This window comes from Mobula birostris, chromosome 12, assembly GCF_030028105.1.
Source record: "Mobula birostris isolate sMobBir1 chromosome 12, sMobBir1.hap1, whole genome shotgun sequence".
Classification (NCBI taxonomy): domain Eukaryota; kingdom Metazoa; phylum Chordata; class Chondrichthyes; order Myliobatiformes; family Myliobatidae; genus Mobula; species Mobula birostris.
In genome coordinates this window covers 3,749,642-3,769,276 of record NC_092381.1, presented here as the reverse complement: position 1 = coordinate 3,769,276, position 19,635 = coordinate 3,749,642, and the positions used below count along the sequence as shown (strand labels likewise).

Sequence of the window (19,635 nt, the reverse complement as noted above, 5' to 3'; positions counted from 1 at the left end):
TTTTGAAAGGGTACATAGATTTAGGGCATATTTGCAGGATGGTTTGAGTGTTTACAAAGAACTGTATGATAGAAAAATGTGTGAGGCTAAGCAGCCAAGCATACTGTTGTCTTTCAAGCCTTCCACATCAGCCACAGCAGACGACGAACCTCAACCTTCGACATCGAGGCCGGCAGCCATAGAAGAAGATGACCTGCCTCCCTGATGGAAACAGACGACGATGAGATGACACCCCAGTGTCCCACCACAACCCCCAGACTGCGGACCGATACATTGCTGCGGAGAATGCAGTAGTAGCCGGACGCACCCAACACATCTTTAAGAAAAAAGCCTAAATAATTGCTGATTGTGTGGCCTCTGATCTGGGCTGACATTTACATGCCGGGCGGCACCTAATTAATTAGCTTGTTTATTTCAGCTTTTTTCTTAAAGATGTGTTGGGTGCACCCTGGCTACCGCTGCACCACTGCATGCTTTGCGGATCAGTATCGGTCCGCAGCCCGGAGACTGGGGACAACTGCACCACCCCAACCTCCGACGACTCAGCCTAACACACCACCATCAGTGTGCTCGACGCTGTCTTCCCAATTCTGGTAAGTGATACTACACTGTACATACATTATTTCTACTTTATATAGGTTGTGTACTTTTACATGTTATTTGGTATGATTTGGCAGCTTCATAGCTTAAAGGTTACTGGAGAGAGTGTTTCTGCCGAGAGCGCTTGTGTAAGATTTTTGCTACGGAGAACAGTGCGGCAATGATTGTAGAAAAGTATTTCTACTTTATATAGGCTGTGTATTTATCATATCATTCCTGCTTTTACTATATGCTACTGTTATTTTAGGTTTTATGTGTTATTTGGCATGATTTGGTAGGTTACTTTTTGGGTCTGCAACCGATCACAAATTTTTCCCATATAAATAAATGGTAATTGCTTCTTCACTTTACGACATTCCGGCTTACGAACCATTTCATAGGAACGCTCTACCTTCGGATGGGGGGGGAACCCGTACCGCAGAGTGGATTAGCATAGCTTTAATAGAGCTGCAACATTTCCTCATGCTATTGAGCTCAATCCCCTGACTAATGAAGGCCAAAACACTACATGCCTTCTTATCCACCCTATCAACTTCCACGGCAAGTTTTGAGGGATCTATGGACGTGGGCCTCAAGATGTCTCTGCCCCTCCACACTGTTAAGACATCTTCCATTCACCCTGTATTCTGCCTTCAAGTTTGACCTTCCAAAGTGAATCACTTCACACTTTTCTGGGTTGAACTCCACCTGTCACTCCTCAGCCCAGTTCCCCATCCTGGACAACCTTCTATATGATCCACAGCTCCCTCAACCTTACTAACCCACACTTTATGTCCACTGTATTGGTTGCAGCAGTGCAAGGCTGCTCAGCACCAACTCACCTAGCTAATGTTAAGTTACTTGGAAGCCAACTTACCGAAGTTGAATCCATGCTGCGATGGGTTTGCGCTGGGCACATCAGCAAAAACCCGGCTACTAGTCGGTTGGCATCGCAAACCAGTCCAGAGGCTGGACCTCAGTGTGCGCTTCAAAACAAAATAGAAATTGTGTTACACTGTGGACCACTACACTGGAAAATGCAGAGGGTGCATTTCCTTTTTTAGCCTGGGACATCTCCAGCAAACGATATAATGTCAGCCATTGCAGTGTATGAAAATCTGTCGTCGACTTTGCCATGAGGACATGATTTCAGCCCCCATAGCTATAACTCTGAAATCCACTCCCTTCATCATAGACATAGAGGGTACTACAGGACAGAAACTAGCCCTTCAGCCTATCTAGCCCATGTCAAACTGTTAAACAATCTGGTCCCATTGACCTGCACCTGGACCACAGTCCTCCATACCCCTCCCATGCATGTACCTATTCAAATTACTCTTAAATGTTACAACAAACCCACATCTCTCTGATTTGGATTCTTCATAAACCAAAGTGTCGAGTACAGGAGTTGGAATGAATTTTGAAATTGCATAACACGTAAGGGGCCCAAACTTAGAGTACTGTGTGTCCTCTACCTACAAGAAAGATGAAAATAAGATTGAAAGAGCACAGAGAAAAGTTACAAGGATGTTGCTGCGACTTGGGGACCTGAGTTTTAGGGCAAGCTTGAATTGGTTATGACTCTATTCCCTAGAGCATAGAAGATTGAGGGCAGATTTGATAGAGGTATACAAAATTATGAGGGGCATAGATAGGGTAAATGCAAGCAGGCTTTTTCCACTGAAGTTGCGTGAGACTAGAATTAGAGGGCATAGGTTAAGGGTGAATGGTGAAATGCTCAAAGGGAACATGGGGAAGGGAATCTTCTTTAGTCAGGATGGTGAGAGTGTGGAATGAGCTGCCAGTGGAAGCGGTGGATTAAAATAAACAAATTTCAAAGTAACCTTATTATCAAAGTACAATTATGTCACTATATACAACCCTGGGATTCATTTTCTTGTGGGTACTTACAGTAAACACAAAGAAAAATAGAATCAATGAGAGACAGCACACAAGATGGACAAACAACCAATATGCAAAAGTCAATAAACTTTCAAAAAGAAAAAGAAAAAACAAAAGAAAATAATAATAAATAGATAAGCAAGAAAGAGAGAACATGAGGGCAGATCCCTACCCGTACTTCAGCCCCTGATAACATAAAATCAGCCTGAAGAAATTCACCACAACGTCTAAAAACTGGGAAGACATTGCTCTCAATAGATGCACCTGGAGGAAATCTGTTCAAGAGGGAGTTGCACTACATGAGAATGAGTTCTGTTGTGCCGCAGAGAACAAGAGGCAACTGTGAAAGGAGAGACTGAACAACCAAAAGACTCAGACACTAACCACAGTCACCACTTATTGGAGTCTACACTGCACCAGAATATGTGGATCTTAGATCAGCCTCCACAGCACCACTACTATGGACCAGCACCAGTGTGCACAGAAAGCCAAACAGATCAACCAAGGACGCCATCTCCATTGCCTCCACACCGCACTACAACATCTGGAGCAAAAGGAAACCTACAGCAGAATGCTTTGGATTGAATACTGTTCTGCCTTCAATACAAACTCCCCAGTAGGTATGGAAACTACTCAAACGGTGAGCGAACATCACAGAGGAGTCCTTTTAGACCACCAACACCACCTTGATAGAATGGAAGGCTGAGCACCACCTATACTATCTTAGGAGTTAAAGAGAGAAAATCTGTCCTAAAAGCTGTTGGTAAACTTTCACCGATGTATAACTGAGAGCACCCTTATCATACAGAGATGTATGGTATGGTATGGTACACTAGCTTCAACATGATTGACCAAAAAGCACTTCACTGAGTGATCAGGACGGCATAGAACATCACTGGAACACAACAACCAGATATGGAAACCATTTACAACTCATGATATCTACAGTGGGCTCGCAACATTCTGATGGACCCATCCCACCCCAGTAATCACCTCTTCAATCTCCTATCATCCGGCAGGAGATATAGAAACATCTCTGCACGGTCATTCAGACTGAAAATACAACTTTTCCCCCTTGAGGCTGTCGTGCAAGTGGACAACACCTCCCACCACTACCCATGGTCGATAGGCACTATGGACAATCTCTAAGTGCGATATTTGGGCATAATTCGTGATGCTATTTCATACTTAATCGTTGTATTTCTATAACATGGCCATATGCAGTACTTGAATAGAGTTCTTTGTTTTTAATTCAGTTGCAACTCAGATGTCATTCTAAATAACTCGGACTTTATTTTAAACTTAGTCATTGTGTTTTTAGTACCTGGACTGATTACACAGAATGGAGCAGCACCTCAATCTTGTTGTGCTGAGCAGTGACAGTAACAGCCCTTTGAGGACCCACCAATAGACAACCCCCTCAGACAGCATCATACTCAAGTCTAGCACTGCTACTACTCATCCGCACGTCAGTACGAAACTGACAGATGAATCAAATATGTGTTTAGCACACAACAGGCCCTTTCAGCACACCTTGCTCATGCCCAGCCGTGAGGACCAACACCTACTCCAGGGTTTCGAGCCAAAATGTCAACAATTTCTTTCAGAATCAGATTTAATATCACTGGCGTATGTTGTGAAATTTGTTGTCTCATGCAATACATAACAATAGAGAAAAATGTGAATTATGATAAGTGTTTATGAAATAGTTAAATTAAATAAGGAGTGCAAAAATAGAAATAAAAAAGCAGCGAGATAGTGCTCATGAGTTCAATGTCCATTTAGAAAGTGGATGGCGGTGGGGAAGTAGTTGTTTCTGGAATCACTGAGCATGTGTCTTCAAACCTTTTTTTAAGATTATGAAGACACGTAGTCCTCTTTTATTGTCATTTAGTAATGCATGCATTAAGAAATGATACAATATTTCCTCTGGTGTGCTATCACAAAACACAGGACAGACCAAGACTGAAAAAACTGACAAAACCACATAATTATAACATATAGTTACAACAGTGCAACAATATCATAACTTGATGAAGAAGTCCATGTGCACAGTGAAGTTCAAAGTCTCTCAAATGTCCCACATCTCATGCAGACAGGAGAAGGAAGAACTCTCCCTGCCATGCTGACCACAGTCCAACTCTGAGCCACCCGAAAACTTCGAGCTCTGATCAGCTCTCCGACACAGAGTACTGAACGCCATCTCTGTCCGAACGATTCGACCTCAAGCTCAGTCGCCACCAGCAGGCAAAGCCGGGGATTTTGAGGCCCGCCCTCTGAAAGATTCCCGACCGCGCAGTCATGACAGCAGTGAGCGAGCGTTTCAGAAATTTCTCCAGATGTTCCTCTGTGCTTTCACGTCCATTCTCCATCAAATCAGAATTGTCCACGGCCCCTATTTAACAGATACGATATCATTTTCACCGGAGGGCTGCGCACGCGCGTGGTGCGCTATCTCTCTCCTCCCGCCACTTCCTTTTGTACCTCCTTCTTGATTGCAGCATTAAGAGGGTGACGTCCTGGCTGACTAAATTTACAACTCTCTGGAGCTTATTTTGATCCTGTGTGGTAGCCACCCCTCCCCACACCAGAGGCAATGAATAGCCAGAATGCTGCTCAGCCCACTGAGTTAAGAGAACAGCACAGCACAGTACAGGCCCTTCAGTCCACTGTGTTGTGCCAACTTTTGACCTCCTTTCCTCAAACATAGTTCTGCATTTTTCTATCATCCATGTGCTTATCTAAGAGCCCCTTAAATATCCCTAACGTATTTGCATCTGTAATGCATTATGCTCTGCACAGAGGTAGCAGTTCTGTCTCAGTACTGCTCACCTGACCTGGAACATTTGGCGATCAAGTGTCACCCTCCTTATCTGCTGAGGGAGACTTCCACTATGATTATTACAGCAGTGTACATTCCACCTCAGGCAGGCTCTGGAGGAGCTAAGGTCTGTAACCAGCAGGCATGAAACTGCAAACCCCAAAGCCTTCTCTATCATTTCAAGCAGGCCGAAGACGTCTCCGAACAACTGCCACCAACGTATCACCTGTGGAACTAGGGGAACGACCACACTCTGCTTGTTTAGTGATACAGCTCAGAGCAGACCCTTCTAGCCCTTTGGGTTGCACCACCAGCAACACCCAATTTAACCCTAACCTCATTGTGGGACAATTTACAATGATCAATTAACTTACTAACTGGTACATATTTGGATTGTGGGAGGAAGCTGGAGTACCTGGAGGAAACTCACGCACTCCATGGGGAGGACATACAAAATCCTTAGAGGTTACTGGGATGGAACTCCAAACTCCAACAAGCTGTAATCATGATTCTGTGATGCCCCACGCTTACCGTGCTATCCCACGCCCATACTTTGGAAAGTCCGATCACTTAGCTGTACTTCTACTCCGAGCATAAGGCATGGTCAAGGATAATAGAGAAGCACTTCCAGGACTGCTTTGAGTTGGTGGTCTAGACAATATTCAGGGATTCATCTTGAATGAATACTCCATAGTTGTCACCTGTTGACGGTTATATCAGTGGCATTCAAGACCAGTGATCCAGAACTATACAAGAAGTGCAGGTACAACCTAGGATGGGCTACTTTAAGAGCAAAACAACAATGCTGATTGAGCTTAGAAATAAAATTGGATGCGCATCAACTCTGGCAGGGTTTGCAGGCCATTACTTCCTACAAAGCGAAACCCAACATCATGAATGGCTGTGACGACTCACTCTCAGATGAGCTCAACGCCTTTTATGTTCATTTTGAAAGGGAAAATAAAACTACACCTGTGTGAATCCTTGAATCGTCTGGGTGACCTTGTGATCTATCTCTGAAGCTGATGTCAGAACATCTTTCAAGGGGGTGAACCTCACAAGGCGTCATGCCCTGATGGTGTACCTGGTAAGACTCTTAAAACCTGGCAGGAGTGTTCAAGGATATCTTTAATCTCTCACTGCTGCCGTCAGAGGTCCCTATTTGCTTCAAAAGGGCCACAATCATACCAGTACCCAAAATGAGCAGGGTGATCTGCCTCAATGACCATCACTCAGTGGCATTCACACCTATTGTGATGAAGTGCTGTGACAGGTTGGTCATGGACAGAATTAACTCTTGCCTAAACAGAACCTGGATGTGTTGCATTTTGCCTATCGCCACAACAGGTCTACAGCAGATGCAATCTCACTGACTCTCCACTCAGCCTTGGATCACCCGAACATAAGACCTATGTCAGGCTGCTGTTTATTAACGACTACTCAGCACTCAACACAATCATACCTTCAGTTCTAATCAAAAAGCTGGGCCTCTGTCCCTCCCTCTGCAACTGGATCCTTAGCTTCCTCACCAGGAAATGACATCTCCTCCTCGCTGATGATTAACTCTGGTGCACCTCAGATGTATGCTTAACCCGCTGCTCTACTCTCTCTACACACATGACCGTGTAACTTGGCACAGCTAAAATGCCATCTATAGATATGCTGATGACAACTATTGCTGGACAAGTTTCAGATAGAGACAACAAGGCATACAGGAGTGAGACAGATCAGCTGGTTAAGTGGTGTCACAACAACAACCTTTCACCTAAGGATAGTAAGACCAAGGAATTGATTGTGCACTTCAGGAAAGGGAAGTCAATGGAGCACACAGCGGTCTTCATAGAGGGATAAGCAGTGTAACGAGTGAGCAGTTTCAAGTTCCTGGGTGTCAACATTTCTGAAGATACAACCTGGGTCTAACACATTGATGCAATTACAAAGAAAGCAAGACAGTGGTTATATTTCATAAGGAGTTTGAGGAGATTTGGTATGTCAATGACACTTGATTATTTCTACAGATGCAATAATAACAGGGTTGTCATGATGGGTGATTTTAGCTTCCCCAATATTGATTGGCATCTCCCCAGAGCAAGGCGTTTAGATAGGGTGGAGTTTGTTAGGTATATCCAGGAAGATCTCCTGACACAATGTGTAGATAAGGCTACAAGATCTGGTATTGGGTAATTAACCTGGTCAGGTGTCAGGTCTCTCAGTGGGACAGCATTTTAGAATTGTGATCACTATCTCCATCTCCTTTACCATAGCACTGGAGAGGGATAGGAGCAGACAAGTTAAGAAACCGTTTAATTGGAGTAAGGGGAAATATGAAACAATCAGGCAAGAACTTGGAAGTATAAATTGGGAGCAGATATTCTCAGGGAAATGTACAGCAGAAATATGGTAAATGTTCAGGGAATACTTACACGGCGCTCCGCATAGGTACGTTCCAATGAGACGGAAAGGATGGTAGGGTACAGGAAGCATGGTGTACATAAGCTGTAGAAAATCTAGTCAAGAAGAAAAGCTTACGAAAGTTTCAAAAAACGAGGTAATGATAGAGATCTAGAAGGTTACAAGGCTAGCAGGAAAGAGTTTAAGAATGAAATTAGAAGAGCCAGAAGGGGCCATGAGAAGGCCTTGGCGAGCAGGATTAAGGAAAACCCCAAGGCATTCTACAAGTATGTGAAGAGCAAGAGGATAAGACCTCACAGAATAGGACCAATCAAGTGTGACAATGGAAAAGTGTGTATGGAACCGGAGGAGGTAGCAGAGGTACTTAATGAATACTTTGCTTCAGTATTCACTATGGAAAAGGACCTTGGAGATTGTAGGGATGACTTACAGCAGACGGAAAAGCTTAAGCATATAGACATTAAGAAAGAGGATGTACTGGAGCTTTTGGAAAGCATCAAGTTGGATAAGTCACTGGGCAAGATGTACCCAGGCTACTGTGGAAGGCAAGGAAGTAGATTGTGAGTCTCTGGCGATGATCTTTGCATCATCAATGAGGACAGGGGAGGTTCTGGAGGATTGAAGGGTTGCAGATGTTGTTCCCTTATTCAAGAAAAGGAGTAGGGATAAGGATTCAATCAGGCTCGTAAGGCACGACCTGCCTTTGACAAAGCCATTCTGACTATTCCTAATCATATTATACCTCTCCAAATGTTCATAAATCCTGCCTCTCAGGATCTTCTCTATCAACTTATCAACTACTGAAGTAAGACTCCCTTTCTTGAATAAGGGAACAACATCTGCAACCCTCCAATCCTCCAGAACCTCTCCCGTCCCAGATGTTTTCCTTGGATTCACTCTCTTGAAGGCAGCCGGCATGTCATCTTCAGATACTGAGATCAAAGGATCATCGGGGGACATAGGGTGCTTGATGGTGTGGTGCCTCCCTGCTCTGGTGGTTAAAGCAAGCATTGAAGGCATTGAACTCATCTGGAAGTGAAACTCTGCTGTCCCCTGAGTCACAAGATTTAACATTTACTAGGAGATTATGGCATTCAAACCGTGCCACAGCTGTCGTCCCTCACTGATTCCAGTCGAGTCCGGAATCGCCACTTCGCCCAAGAGGTGGCTTTCCAGAGGTGATACCTGCACCTCTTGTAGCATTCTTGTTCTCCAGACCTGAATGCCTCTGATCTGGCTGTCAGCAGGTTGCGGATTTCATTGTTCACCTGGGGCTTCTGATTGGGGAAAACCCAGAACAATCCCGTGGGGACACACTAATCCAGAGCTATCTTAATAAAGTCTCTGACGACCCTGATGTAGTCATACAGGCCCTCTTGAACACGAGTCCGCGGACTCAAGGCAATCCTGTAACTGTTCCTCAGCCTCCCGCTGCCACCTCTTGGTTGGGGGATGGACTTAGAGGCTCGATGTGCATGAAATTGAAGAGAAGTGGGTGAGAGCAGCGTTGATGATGGAGGAAGGGAAGCCACTTTCTTTGAAGAAGCATGATGCCTCAGTTGCTCTGGAATGAAAAGTGTCATACTGAGAGCAAATACGGCAGAGGAACTGAGAGAAGTGGAAGGCATTTTTACAAGTGACAGGGTGGGAAGAGGTATAGCCCAGATAGTAGTGAGAATCAGTGGGTTTATAAAAGATATCAGTAGATTGACCATCTCCAGAGAGATTGAGAGGAGTCAAAAATGGACCAAGCAAATTTGAGGGCAGGGTGGAAGTTGGAAATCCAAAGCAACAGATACAAAATGCTGAAGGAACTCAGCTGGCCGGGCACCATCTATGGAAAAGAATAGTCAACATTTCAGGCTCAGGCCCTTCATCGGGACTGGAAAGGAATCTCATAACAAGGTCCACACACAAAATGCTGGTGAACGCAGCATCTATAAGAAGAGGTACAGTCGACGTTTCGGGCCGAGACCCTTCGTCAGGACTAACTGAAAGAAGAGATAGTAAGAGATTTGAAAAGGGGAGGGGGAGATCCAAAATGATAGGAGAAGACAGGAGGGGGAGGGATGGAGCCAAGAGCTGGACAGGTGATTGGCAAAAGGGATACAAGGCTGGAGAAGGGAGAGGATCATGGGATGGGAGGCCTAGGGAGAAAGAAAGGGGGAGGGGAGCACCAGAGGAAGATATAGTGAGAGGGACAGAGGAAAAAAAAAAGAGAAAGGGGGAAAATAATAAGGGAGGAGGAGAAGATGGTGGCGCGACGCAGCGCACACGGCCACTCCAGTGATGAATATCTGTTATTTATCAATTAGAATGCCGTGCACAATTCTGATTTGATAGAGGCAGACGTGCGAGCACGGAGGAACATCTGGTGAAACTTCTGAAATGCTTGTTTTGCTGTTGCAGCTACTGTGTGATCCGAAATCTCCGGACGGGAAGGCCCCAAATCCTCGGCTTTGCTTGTTGCTCGGCAGCCAGGGCGGGGTCGAAGCACTCGGCAGAAATGGTGCTCGGTGTCGGAGGCTCGAAGTTTTCAAATGGACTCAGTCGGACTGTGGTTGCTTCCAGGATGTTGCATCGGCAAGTTTGCGGCGCTTGTGGCTCATGGCAGGGGAGGGTTTCTCCCTTTTACCGTCTGCGTGAGATGTTGGGGCTATCGGGACTTTGAGACTTTTTTTTTTACCGTGCCCATGATCTGCTCTTATCAAATTACGGTATTGCTTTACACTGTTGTAACTATATGTTATAATTATGTGGTTTTTGTCAGTTTTAGTCTTGGTCTGTCCTGTGTTTCTGTGATATCATACTGGAGGAACATTGTATCATTTTTTAATGCATGCATTTCTAAATGACAATAAATGAGGACTGAGTGTCCTCATAATCTAATAAATAAATAAGGGATGGGGTAAGAAGGGGAGGGGCATTAACAGAAGTTAGAGAAGTCAATGTTCATGCCATCAGATTGGAGGCTACCCAGACGGAATATAAGGTGCTGCTCCTTTTGACTCATAACAAAGTCAACTGTAAGTCGAAGAGTACATCTTATCATTCTAGGGAACCACCCAATAGTTTTATTACAGCAGAATAGAAGCTGTCCTTGAGCCTGGTGGCATGTACTTTCCGGCTTTTGTATCTTTTGCCCAATGGGAGATGGGAGAAGAGAGAATGTCTGGGGTTGGACGGATCCTTGATTATGCTGGCATTTTATAAGTGTAGAGAGTCCACGGAAAGAAGACTGGTTCCTGTGATGTGCTGAGCTGTGTCCACAACTCTCTGCAGTTTCTTGAGGTCACAGACAGAGCAGTTGCTGTACCAATGTCCTCTTCCCATTGCCACCAAAGAGGTGGTATAGGAGCCTTAAGACAGGCACACAGGCATTTTAGAAACAGCTACTTCCCCTCCGCCATCAGATTTCTGATTGGACAATGAATCCGAAACTACTACCTCACTAATTTTTGCGGGACTTATTTAATTGAATTTTTATGAAGCTATAAATGACAATCAGCGATAAGGATTTTTAATTCTGTATTGCACTGTACTGCTGCAACACAACACATTTCACAACATATGCTGGGGATATTAAATCGGTTTCTGGCTCCCTTGGTTATTTGTTATTACATTCCAACATGAACTTTAGCCTGAATGATTCACATATGCTGTTTATACAGCAACGTGGAGCATTTAAAGGTCTTGTGCCTTCAAAGTACTGTATTTGTCACCCAGTATTTAGATTAAAGGTAGAGACAATTTAGGAAATAAAATTCTCCACAGGGAGTGCAGGATCACTAGGAATTTAGTATCTAATTAACTTACACAAAACTCATAACCACCCCAGACATTCTCTTTCGCCACTTTCCCCAGGGCAGGAGACACAAAAGACTGAAAACACATACCTGCACTTATACAGTTCAAAGGAAATTTATTATCACAGTATATACGTCACCATAATCTACTGAGATATTTTGTGTATAAAATAAGACTCTTAAATAGTTCCCTCATACGATAAATTGGAGTCTCGGCCTCACAATCTACTTCATTATGATCTTGCACTTTATTATTTGCCTGCACTGGACTTTCTCTGTAGCTGTTACACTTTATCCTGTGTTGTTATTGCACTATCTTGTTCTATCTCAGTGCACTGCGTAATTATCTGATCTGAATGAAAAATATGGAAGACAAGTTTCCCACTGATCTTGGCACATGACCAATTCTACATACAGCACAGGGTAATAAGAGGCAAAACAATCACAGCTTTTATCAGGAGCGTTGAGGACAATCCAGGTGTTGCTAAACTGCAAACCATGGGTGCACTGCACCCTACTGGTCTACGTGTGCAGCATTCAAATCAGGGGAAATGGAACTTTATGAGAAATAGAGGTACAACATCCGTAAAGCTATGATAGACGTCAAGACAATGCCACTCTAACCATTGAGTCTCAGCCCAGCCATCAGTTGTAGCAAGGCTTGCATGCTGTAACAGGTTACAAAACATAAGACAATCAGCATCACCAACACTTGCACATCACTTTCTGATTAACTTAATGGATTCAATGCATGTTTCGAACAGAAGCCACTGAAATGTCACCACTCACCCCAACCGAGCCCACAGTCACTGCAGACAGCAATGCCACCACCCACTGACAGTCCCCAGAGTACCTGAGCCCACAGTCAGTAAACAGGACTGTGACCACTCACCCTAACCTGAACTGATAGTCACTGTAAACAGGACTGTGACCACTCACCCTAACCTGAGCCCATAGTCACTATTAACAGGAATGTCACCACTCACCCCAACCTGAGCTCATAGTCTCACTATAAAGAAGAATATCACCACCCACCCCGACTGTCCGCAGTCTACCCTAGCACACGGTCACTGCTCCGGATGGCAGATCAATCTTTCGGACCCAGATGGTGATCCTAGCTGAGTCTTTATGGATCAGACTGTAGAGTTATTTATGGACATCTTTTACTCTCCCTACTTTAAGTCAACCACTATCAAGAAAAGCAAGGTAACCTGCCTTAGTGGCTCTGACATCCACCTTAAGGTTGCTATAGCCTGGAGTGGTAGTAAGGACGTGCTCCCACTACCTATTAAATGCTCCGAATGGCGTGCACCTCAAATAGCCTCTGACAACCAAACTCAGCTCCTGGCCTTCAAATGTGGCTTAGTTACCAAGCCCAGAAGAACCATTTCTACTGAAAGAAGGGGGCAAAGCCAGGTTACTGGCGCATTAAAACATTTTGCTTCGGGCAGATGGGGCTCATCAGCCGTGGGTGATTTGAAACCTCTGCTGCCTTGCGACTATACCCAGTCATGGGGAAGGCTTCGGGAGTAAACTCCAAGGGAAAAATCTGGAGCTGGAAGCAGTCCTACGGGAGTCCAATGCTGACTAGCAACTGTTGTTCCGCTGCTGGTACCAAACTGTATCGGTCTCTGCCGTTCCTTTGGGTTCATCAGCTGTGTGGAGAGGGGGAGTTTGCTGCATGGGCAACAGCTTGCTCTGCATCTCATAATTCGTTGTAATTCACCTACAGTGGACAACATCGTCTTGGCCCTATGCTCATCTTGGGAACACTGGGGCAGTAAAGACACCTACTGTAAGTCCGGGACACACACACAATGCTGGAGGAAAACAGGTTTGTGTGTGTGTTGCTTGCACTTTCATCATCTGCAAATTTTCTCATCTTTGTGCTACTGTAAGTCAGATTGTTTAATGACTACATCTCCATCTTCAAGCAAACTCATCTCCAAACTCCTAGACGTGGGACTCAACACCTCCCTCTGCAACTTCCTGATCAACAGACCGGATTCAGCAAGGATAGGCAGTGAAAGCTTCACCATTATAACAGCTGGCCACCACAGAGTGTAGCAGTTAGCGCAACACTGTCACTGGAGTTCATTTCCGATGTCCTCCAAGAAAGTTTGTACATGCATGTGTGTTTCCTCTGGGTGTTCCAGGTTCTCAAACCCAGGGAGAGCATATAATAGAGCAAAAATTAGTGGGAAGTTAGAGGATTAAGAAGCTTTTAAAAACCAACTGAGAGCAACTAAAAAAAACTCATTGAGGAAAAGATGGAAAACAAAAATATGTTAGCCAATAATATTAAAGAGGATACCAAAAGTTTCTTCAGAAACAAAGTGTAAAAGAGGCGAGAGTGGATAATGGACCCCTCTCCAGTGGAGGGTAAGGATTGGCAGACAAACTGAATAAGTATCTTGTAACACACACAAAACGCTGGAGGAACTCAGCATGCCAGTCAGCATCTAAGGAAAGGAGTACAATCGACACTTAAGGCCTAGACCCTTCATCAGGACTGGAGAAAAAAAAGAGGAGTCAGGTGAAGGGGAGGGGAGGGAAGAAACACAAGGTGATAGGTGAAACTGGGAGGAGGCTGAGGGTGAAGTAAAGAGCTGGGAAGTTGATTGGTGTAAAAGATACAGGGCTGGAGAAGGGGGAATCTGATAGGAGAACGACAAAAAGCCATGGAAGAAAGAAAAGGGAGAGGAGTACCAGAGGGAGGTGATGGGCAGGTTAGGAGATAAGGTGAGAGAGGGAAAACGGAATGGGGAATGGTGAAGGGTGGGGGGCATTACCAGAAGTTTGAGAAATCGATGCTCATGCCATCAGGTTGGAGGCTACCATCGTGACAGTAGAGGAGGCCATAGACTTCACTGTGGAAGACACTAACAGTATGGTGGAAGTTCCAGGCGTCGGGGGCATGAAGTGTGTAAAGTTACCGTAACTAGAGAGAAGGTTCTTGGGAAACTGAAAGGTCTGAAGGTAGATAAACCACCTGGACCAAATGGTTTACAGCCCAGCATTCTAACAGAGGTGGCTGAAGAGAATGTGAAGATCATTAGATCTTTCAAGAATGATTTGATTCTGGAACCTTTCCAGAATCTGCAATTGTCATTCCACTCTTCAAGAAGGGATACAGAAGAAAGGAAACTATAGGCCAGTTAGTCTGACCTCAGTGGTTGGGAAGATGTTGGAGGCACATAAAATAAGCCATAGTCAGCATGGTTTCCTCAAGGGAAAATATCGCATGACAAATCTGTTGGAATTCTTTGAAGAAATAGCAAGCAGGATAGACAATGGAGAATCGGTTGATGTTGTGTTCTTGGATTTTCAGAAGGCCTTTGACAAGGTGCCACACAAGGCTGCTTAACAAGCTACGAGCCCGTGGTATTACTGGAAAGATTCTAGTATGGATAAAGCATGAGGCAAAAAGTGGGAATAAAGGGATCCTTCAATGTTTGGCTGTCGGTGACTAGTGGTGTTTCAAAGGGGTCCATATTGGGACCGATTCTTTTTATGTTATATGCCAATGATTTGGATGATAGAATTGATGGCTTTTTTTGCAAAGTTTGCAGACGATATAAAGATAGGTGTAGGGGCAGGTAATTTTGAGGAAGTAGAGAGACTACAGAAGGACTTAGATTAGGAGAATGGGCAAAGAAGTGGCAGATGGAATACTGTGTTGGGAAGCATATGGTCTTGTACTTTGGAAGAAATTAAAGGATTGACTATTTTCTAAACGGAGAGAAGAGATTAAAAAAAGACTGAGATGCAAAGGGACTTGGGTGTCCTTGTGTAGGATTCCCTAAAGGTTAACTTGCAGGTTGAGTCTGTGGTGAGGAAGGCAAATGCAATGTTAGCATTCATTTCAAGAGGACTAGAATATAAAAGCAAGGATGTAATATTGTAACTTTATAAAGCACTAGTGAGGCCTCACTTGGAGTACTGCAAATAGTTTTGGGCCCTTTATCTTCGAAAGGATGTGCTGAAATTGGAGAGGGTTCAAAGGAGGTTCACAAAAATGATCCCAGGATTGAATGGCCTTGTCATATGAAGAGTGTCTGATGACTCTGGGCCTGTATTCACGAGAATTCAGAAGAATTAGGGATTATCTCATTGAAGCTTATCAACTGGTGAAAGGCCTTTATACAGTGAATGTGGAGAAGATGTTTACTATGGTGGGAGAGTCTAAGACCAGAGAAAACAGCCCCAGAATTGAGGAGCATCCTTTCAGAACGGAAATGAAGAGGAGTTTCTTTAGCCAGAGAGTGGTCAATCTGTGGAATTCTTTGCCACAGGCAGCTATGGAGGCCAGGTCTTTATGTATACTTAAGGTAGAGGTTGATAGATTCTTGACTGGTCAGTGCATGAATGGATATGGGAGAAGGCAGGAGATTGGGTCCAGCCGCTAGAGGGAAAATTGGATCAACCATGTTAAAATTGCGGAGCAGACTCAATGGACCAAATGGCCCAATTCTGCTCCTATATCTCATGGTCAATGGTTCCTCCCATAGTCCAAAGACATACCTGTTAGTAGTTTATCCTGTGATTAGGTTTGGGCTAAATTGGTGGGTCGGTGGGCCAGAAGGGCCAGATCTGCACTGTATCTCTAAGGAAATAAATGAGATTTCTCAGCACTGGCAGCCCACAATGATGCATCTTCTGCTCTCTACTCACTGCACATTCACAACTACTCGGCTAGGTTCTACTCTAACTCCAAATATAATGATAGCAAGGGAACGAGTTGTTCAGCATGGTCATCTATGCATGGAGCCAAAAGAGAAGGGGAGATCGTAAGTAGATTTTGTTGCATCTGTATTTACTCAGATGCAGAGTCTAAAGAAGTGAGACACAACAGCACAGAGTTCATGGATCCTATACAGATAACAGAGGGGAAGGCGCTTGCTGTCTTGAAGCAAATTGGGGCGGATAAATTGCCAGGGCCCGATGGGAGGCGTGTGTACAATTTGCAGGGGCCCAGGGAGGCATACTTAAAATGTCCTCAGCAATGGGTGAAGTGCTGGAGGACAGCTCATATTTCCATGTTTAAGAAAGGCTCCAAAAATAAATGCAGCCATGAGCAAATTATTCAAAAATATTCTTAATGACTGGATATTCAAGTATTTGAATAGACAGAGCCTGATTAGGGAGTCAATATGGCTTTCAGTGTGGCAGGTTTTGAGGGGAAACTGCCATTGAAGTTGATGAAGGCCAGTCAGTGGATGTTGTCCATATGTAGCCTACAATAGCTACATGTTGCCTTTGACAGAGTCCTGCATGGGAGGCTGGTCAAGAAGGTTCAGACACTTGGCATCCATAATTCCTTGAAACTGGCAGAATAGGTAGATAGGGTCATAAAGACAGCTTTTGACACATTGGCCTCGACAAGTACGGAAAACAGGAGATATCATGCGCAAGTTCTGCAAGGTGTTGGTGAAGCCGAATTCGGAGTATGGGGTGCAGTTCTGGTTGCCTACATACAAGAAAAAAAATCAATAAGATTGAAAGAGTACAGAGAAAATTTGCAGGGATATTGCTGGGACTTGAGGAGATGAGTGAGGAGAGGAGATATTGGAACAGGATGAATATGTAGGACTTTATTCCCCGGAACATAGGATAATGAGGTCAGCTGAAGATACACTGGAGAAGCCTCTATAAATACAGAGACAGCAAATGGAACAAGACCATCAGCCCAACTGATTGAAATCAAAATTCCCATCTTAACAGGTCCCATTTGCCTTATATTCCTCTACCTGTACAAATGTACTTTAAATATTGTTAACATACTTGCCACAACCACTTCCGCTGGCATCTGTCTGCGCAAAAAAAGTTGCCCTGCAGGTTCCTATTAAATTCCTCTCCTCAAACCTGTGCATTCTAGCTTCTGCGGCATGTTGATATTAAGGGAGAGGAGGTGTTGGAGTTGTTAAAATACAATAGGACGGATAAGCCCCTGGGGCCTGACAGCCTGACAGAATATTCCCCACTCACAACACGCTGGAGGAACTCAGCAGGTCGGGCAGCATTGGTACAAATGACGAGTCAACGTTCTGGGCCGGCATCCTTCGCCAGGCTGCTCCACGAGGCCAGGGAAGAGATTGCTGAGCCTCTGGCTAAGATCTTCATGTCCTCGTTGTCCACAGGAATGGTACCGGAGGATTGCAGGGAGGTGAGTGTTGTCCCCTTGTTCAAAAAAGGTAGTAGGGATAGTCCGGGTAATTATAGACCAGTGAGCCTTACGTCTGTGGTGGGAAAGCTGTTGGAAAAGATTCTTAGAGATAGGATCTATGGGCATTTAGAGAATCATGGTCTGATCAGGGACAGTCAGCATAGCTTTGTGAAGGGCAGATCGTATCTAACAAGCCTGATAAGAGTTCTTTGAGGAGGTGACCAGGCATATAGATGAGGGTAGTGCAGTGGATGTGATCTACATGGATTTTAGTAAGGCATTTGACAAGGTTCTACACGGTAGACTTATTCAGAAAGTCAGAAGGCATGGGTTCCAGGGAAGTTTGGTCAGGTGGATTCAGAATTGGCTTGCCTGCAGAAGGCAGAGGGAGTACATTCAGATTGGGGGGTTGTGACTAGTGGTGTCCCACAAGGATCTGTTCTGGGACCTCTACTTTTCGTGATTTTTATTAACGGCCTGGATGTGGGGAAGAAGGATGGGTTGGCAAGTTTGCAGACGACACAAAGGTTGGTGGTGTTGTAGATAGTGAAGAGGATTGTCGAAGATTGCAGAGAGACATTGATAGGTTGCAGAAGTGGGCTGAGAAGTAGCAGATGGAGTTCAACCTGGAGAAGAGCGAGGTGGTACACTTTGGAAGGACAAACTCCAAGGCAGAGTACAAAGTAAATGGCAGGATACTTGGTAGTGTGGAGGAGCAGAGGGATCTGGGGGTACATGTCCACAGATCCCTGAAAGTTGCCTCACAGGTAGATAGGGTAGTTAAGAAAGCTTATGGGGTGTTAGCTTTCATAAGTCAAGGGATAGAGTTTAAGAGTCGTGATGTAATGGTGCAGCTCTATAAAACTCTGGTTAGGCCACACTTGGAGTACTGTGTCCAGTTCTGGCCACCTCACTATAGGAAGGATGTGGAAGCATTGGAAAGGGTACAGAGGAGATTCACCGGGATGCTGCCTGGTTTAGAGAGTATGCATAATGATCAGAGATTAAGGGAGTTAGGACTTTACTCTTTGGAAAGGAGGAGGATGAGAGGAGACATGATAGAGGTGTACAAGATAATAAGAGGAATACACAGAGTGGATAGCCAGCGCCTCTTCCCCAGGGCACCACTGCTCAATACGAGAGGACATGGCTTTAAGATAAGGGGTGGGAAGTTCAAGGGGGATATTAGAGTAAGGTTTTTTACTCAGAGAGTGGTTGGTGCATGGAATGCACTGCCTGAGTCAGTGGTGGAGGCAGATACACTACTGAAATTTAAGAGACTACTAGACAGGTATATGGAGGAAATTAAGGTGGGGGCTTATATGGGAGGCAGGGTTTGAGGGTCGGCACAACATTGTGGGCCGAAGGGCCTGTACTGTGCTATACTATGTTCTATGTCTCAACCCTGGCGAAAAGACTTTGTCTCTGCTCCTCAACACCACCCTTCCCAAGTTACCAGACCCCCCCCCCCCCCCCGGCAGAGCGGCGCTCCCTCAGTTACCAGACCCCCCCCCGCAGAGCGGCGCTCCCTCCCTTAGAGCGGGAGGACCCACCCAGACTGCCCTCGAGCGGTAATAGAGCCTCAAGCCGCTCCTACCTCCACTGGCCGCCACATCCTCGCCCTGGCCCAACTGCGAGCAAAGGGATCCAACCTCAAACGACGGCTGCCCCTGAAAGGATCACATGACTACAATCCCCGCCCCTGAAGGGATCACATGACTACAATCCCCGCCCCTGAAGGGAAACCCGTCCCACAAGCCTCGCTTCTAAACGGAAGCCTCCTTCCTTGAAGGGAATTGGTGCGGCGCAACGACAAGCCCCGCCCCTGAAGGGAATCACGTGGATCGCAATCAGCCGCGAAGCCCCGAAGCCAGAATCTGTAGTGGAATTAGAACCTCAGTCGATGAGCGGGAGATTGATGTCTGCAGCCACGGAGGGAAGAGAGTTAG

General features: G+C 45.1%; 1 protein-coding gene across 1 annotated transcript in view; it reads right to left on the bottom strand.

Moving 5' to 3' along the window:
• acadm (acyl-CoA dehydrogenase medium chain) overlaps window positions 1-19,377 on the bottom strand; it is a 71,863-nt gene extending 52,486 nt beyond the window's left edge. The window contains exons 1-2 of the mRNA XM_072273271.1: window positions 19,284-19,377; window positions 1,457-1,565 (exon numbers count right to left, since the gene is read on the bottom strand). Of these exons, the coding sequence (XP_072129372.1) occupies window positions 1,457-1,565; window positions 19,284-19,301 (127 nt within the window). The 5' untranslated portion in view covers window positions 19,302-19,377. The remainder of the gene's footprint in view (window positions 1-1,456; window positions 1,566-19,283) is intronic.
• Window positions 19,378-19,635: the final 258 nt, after the last annotated feature.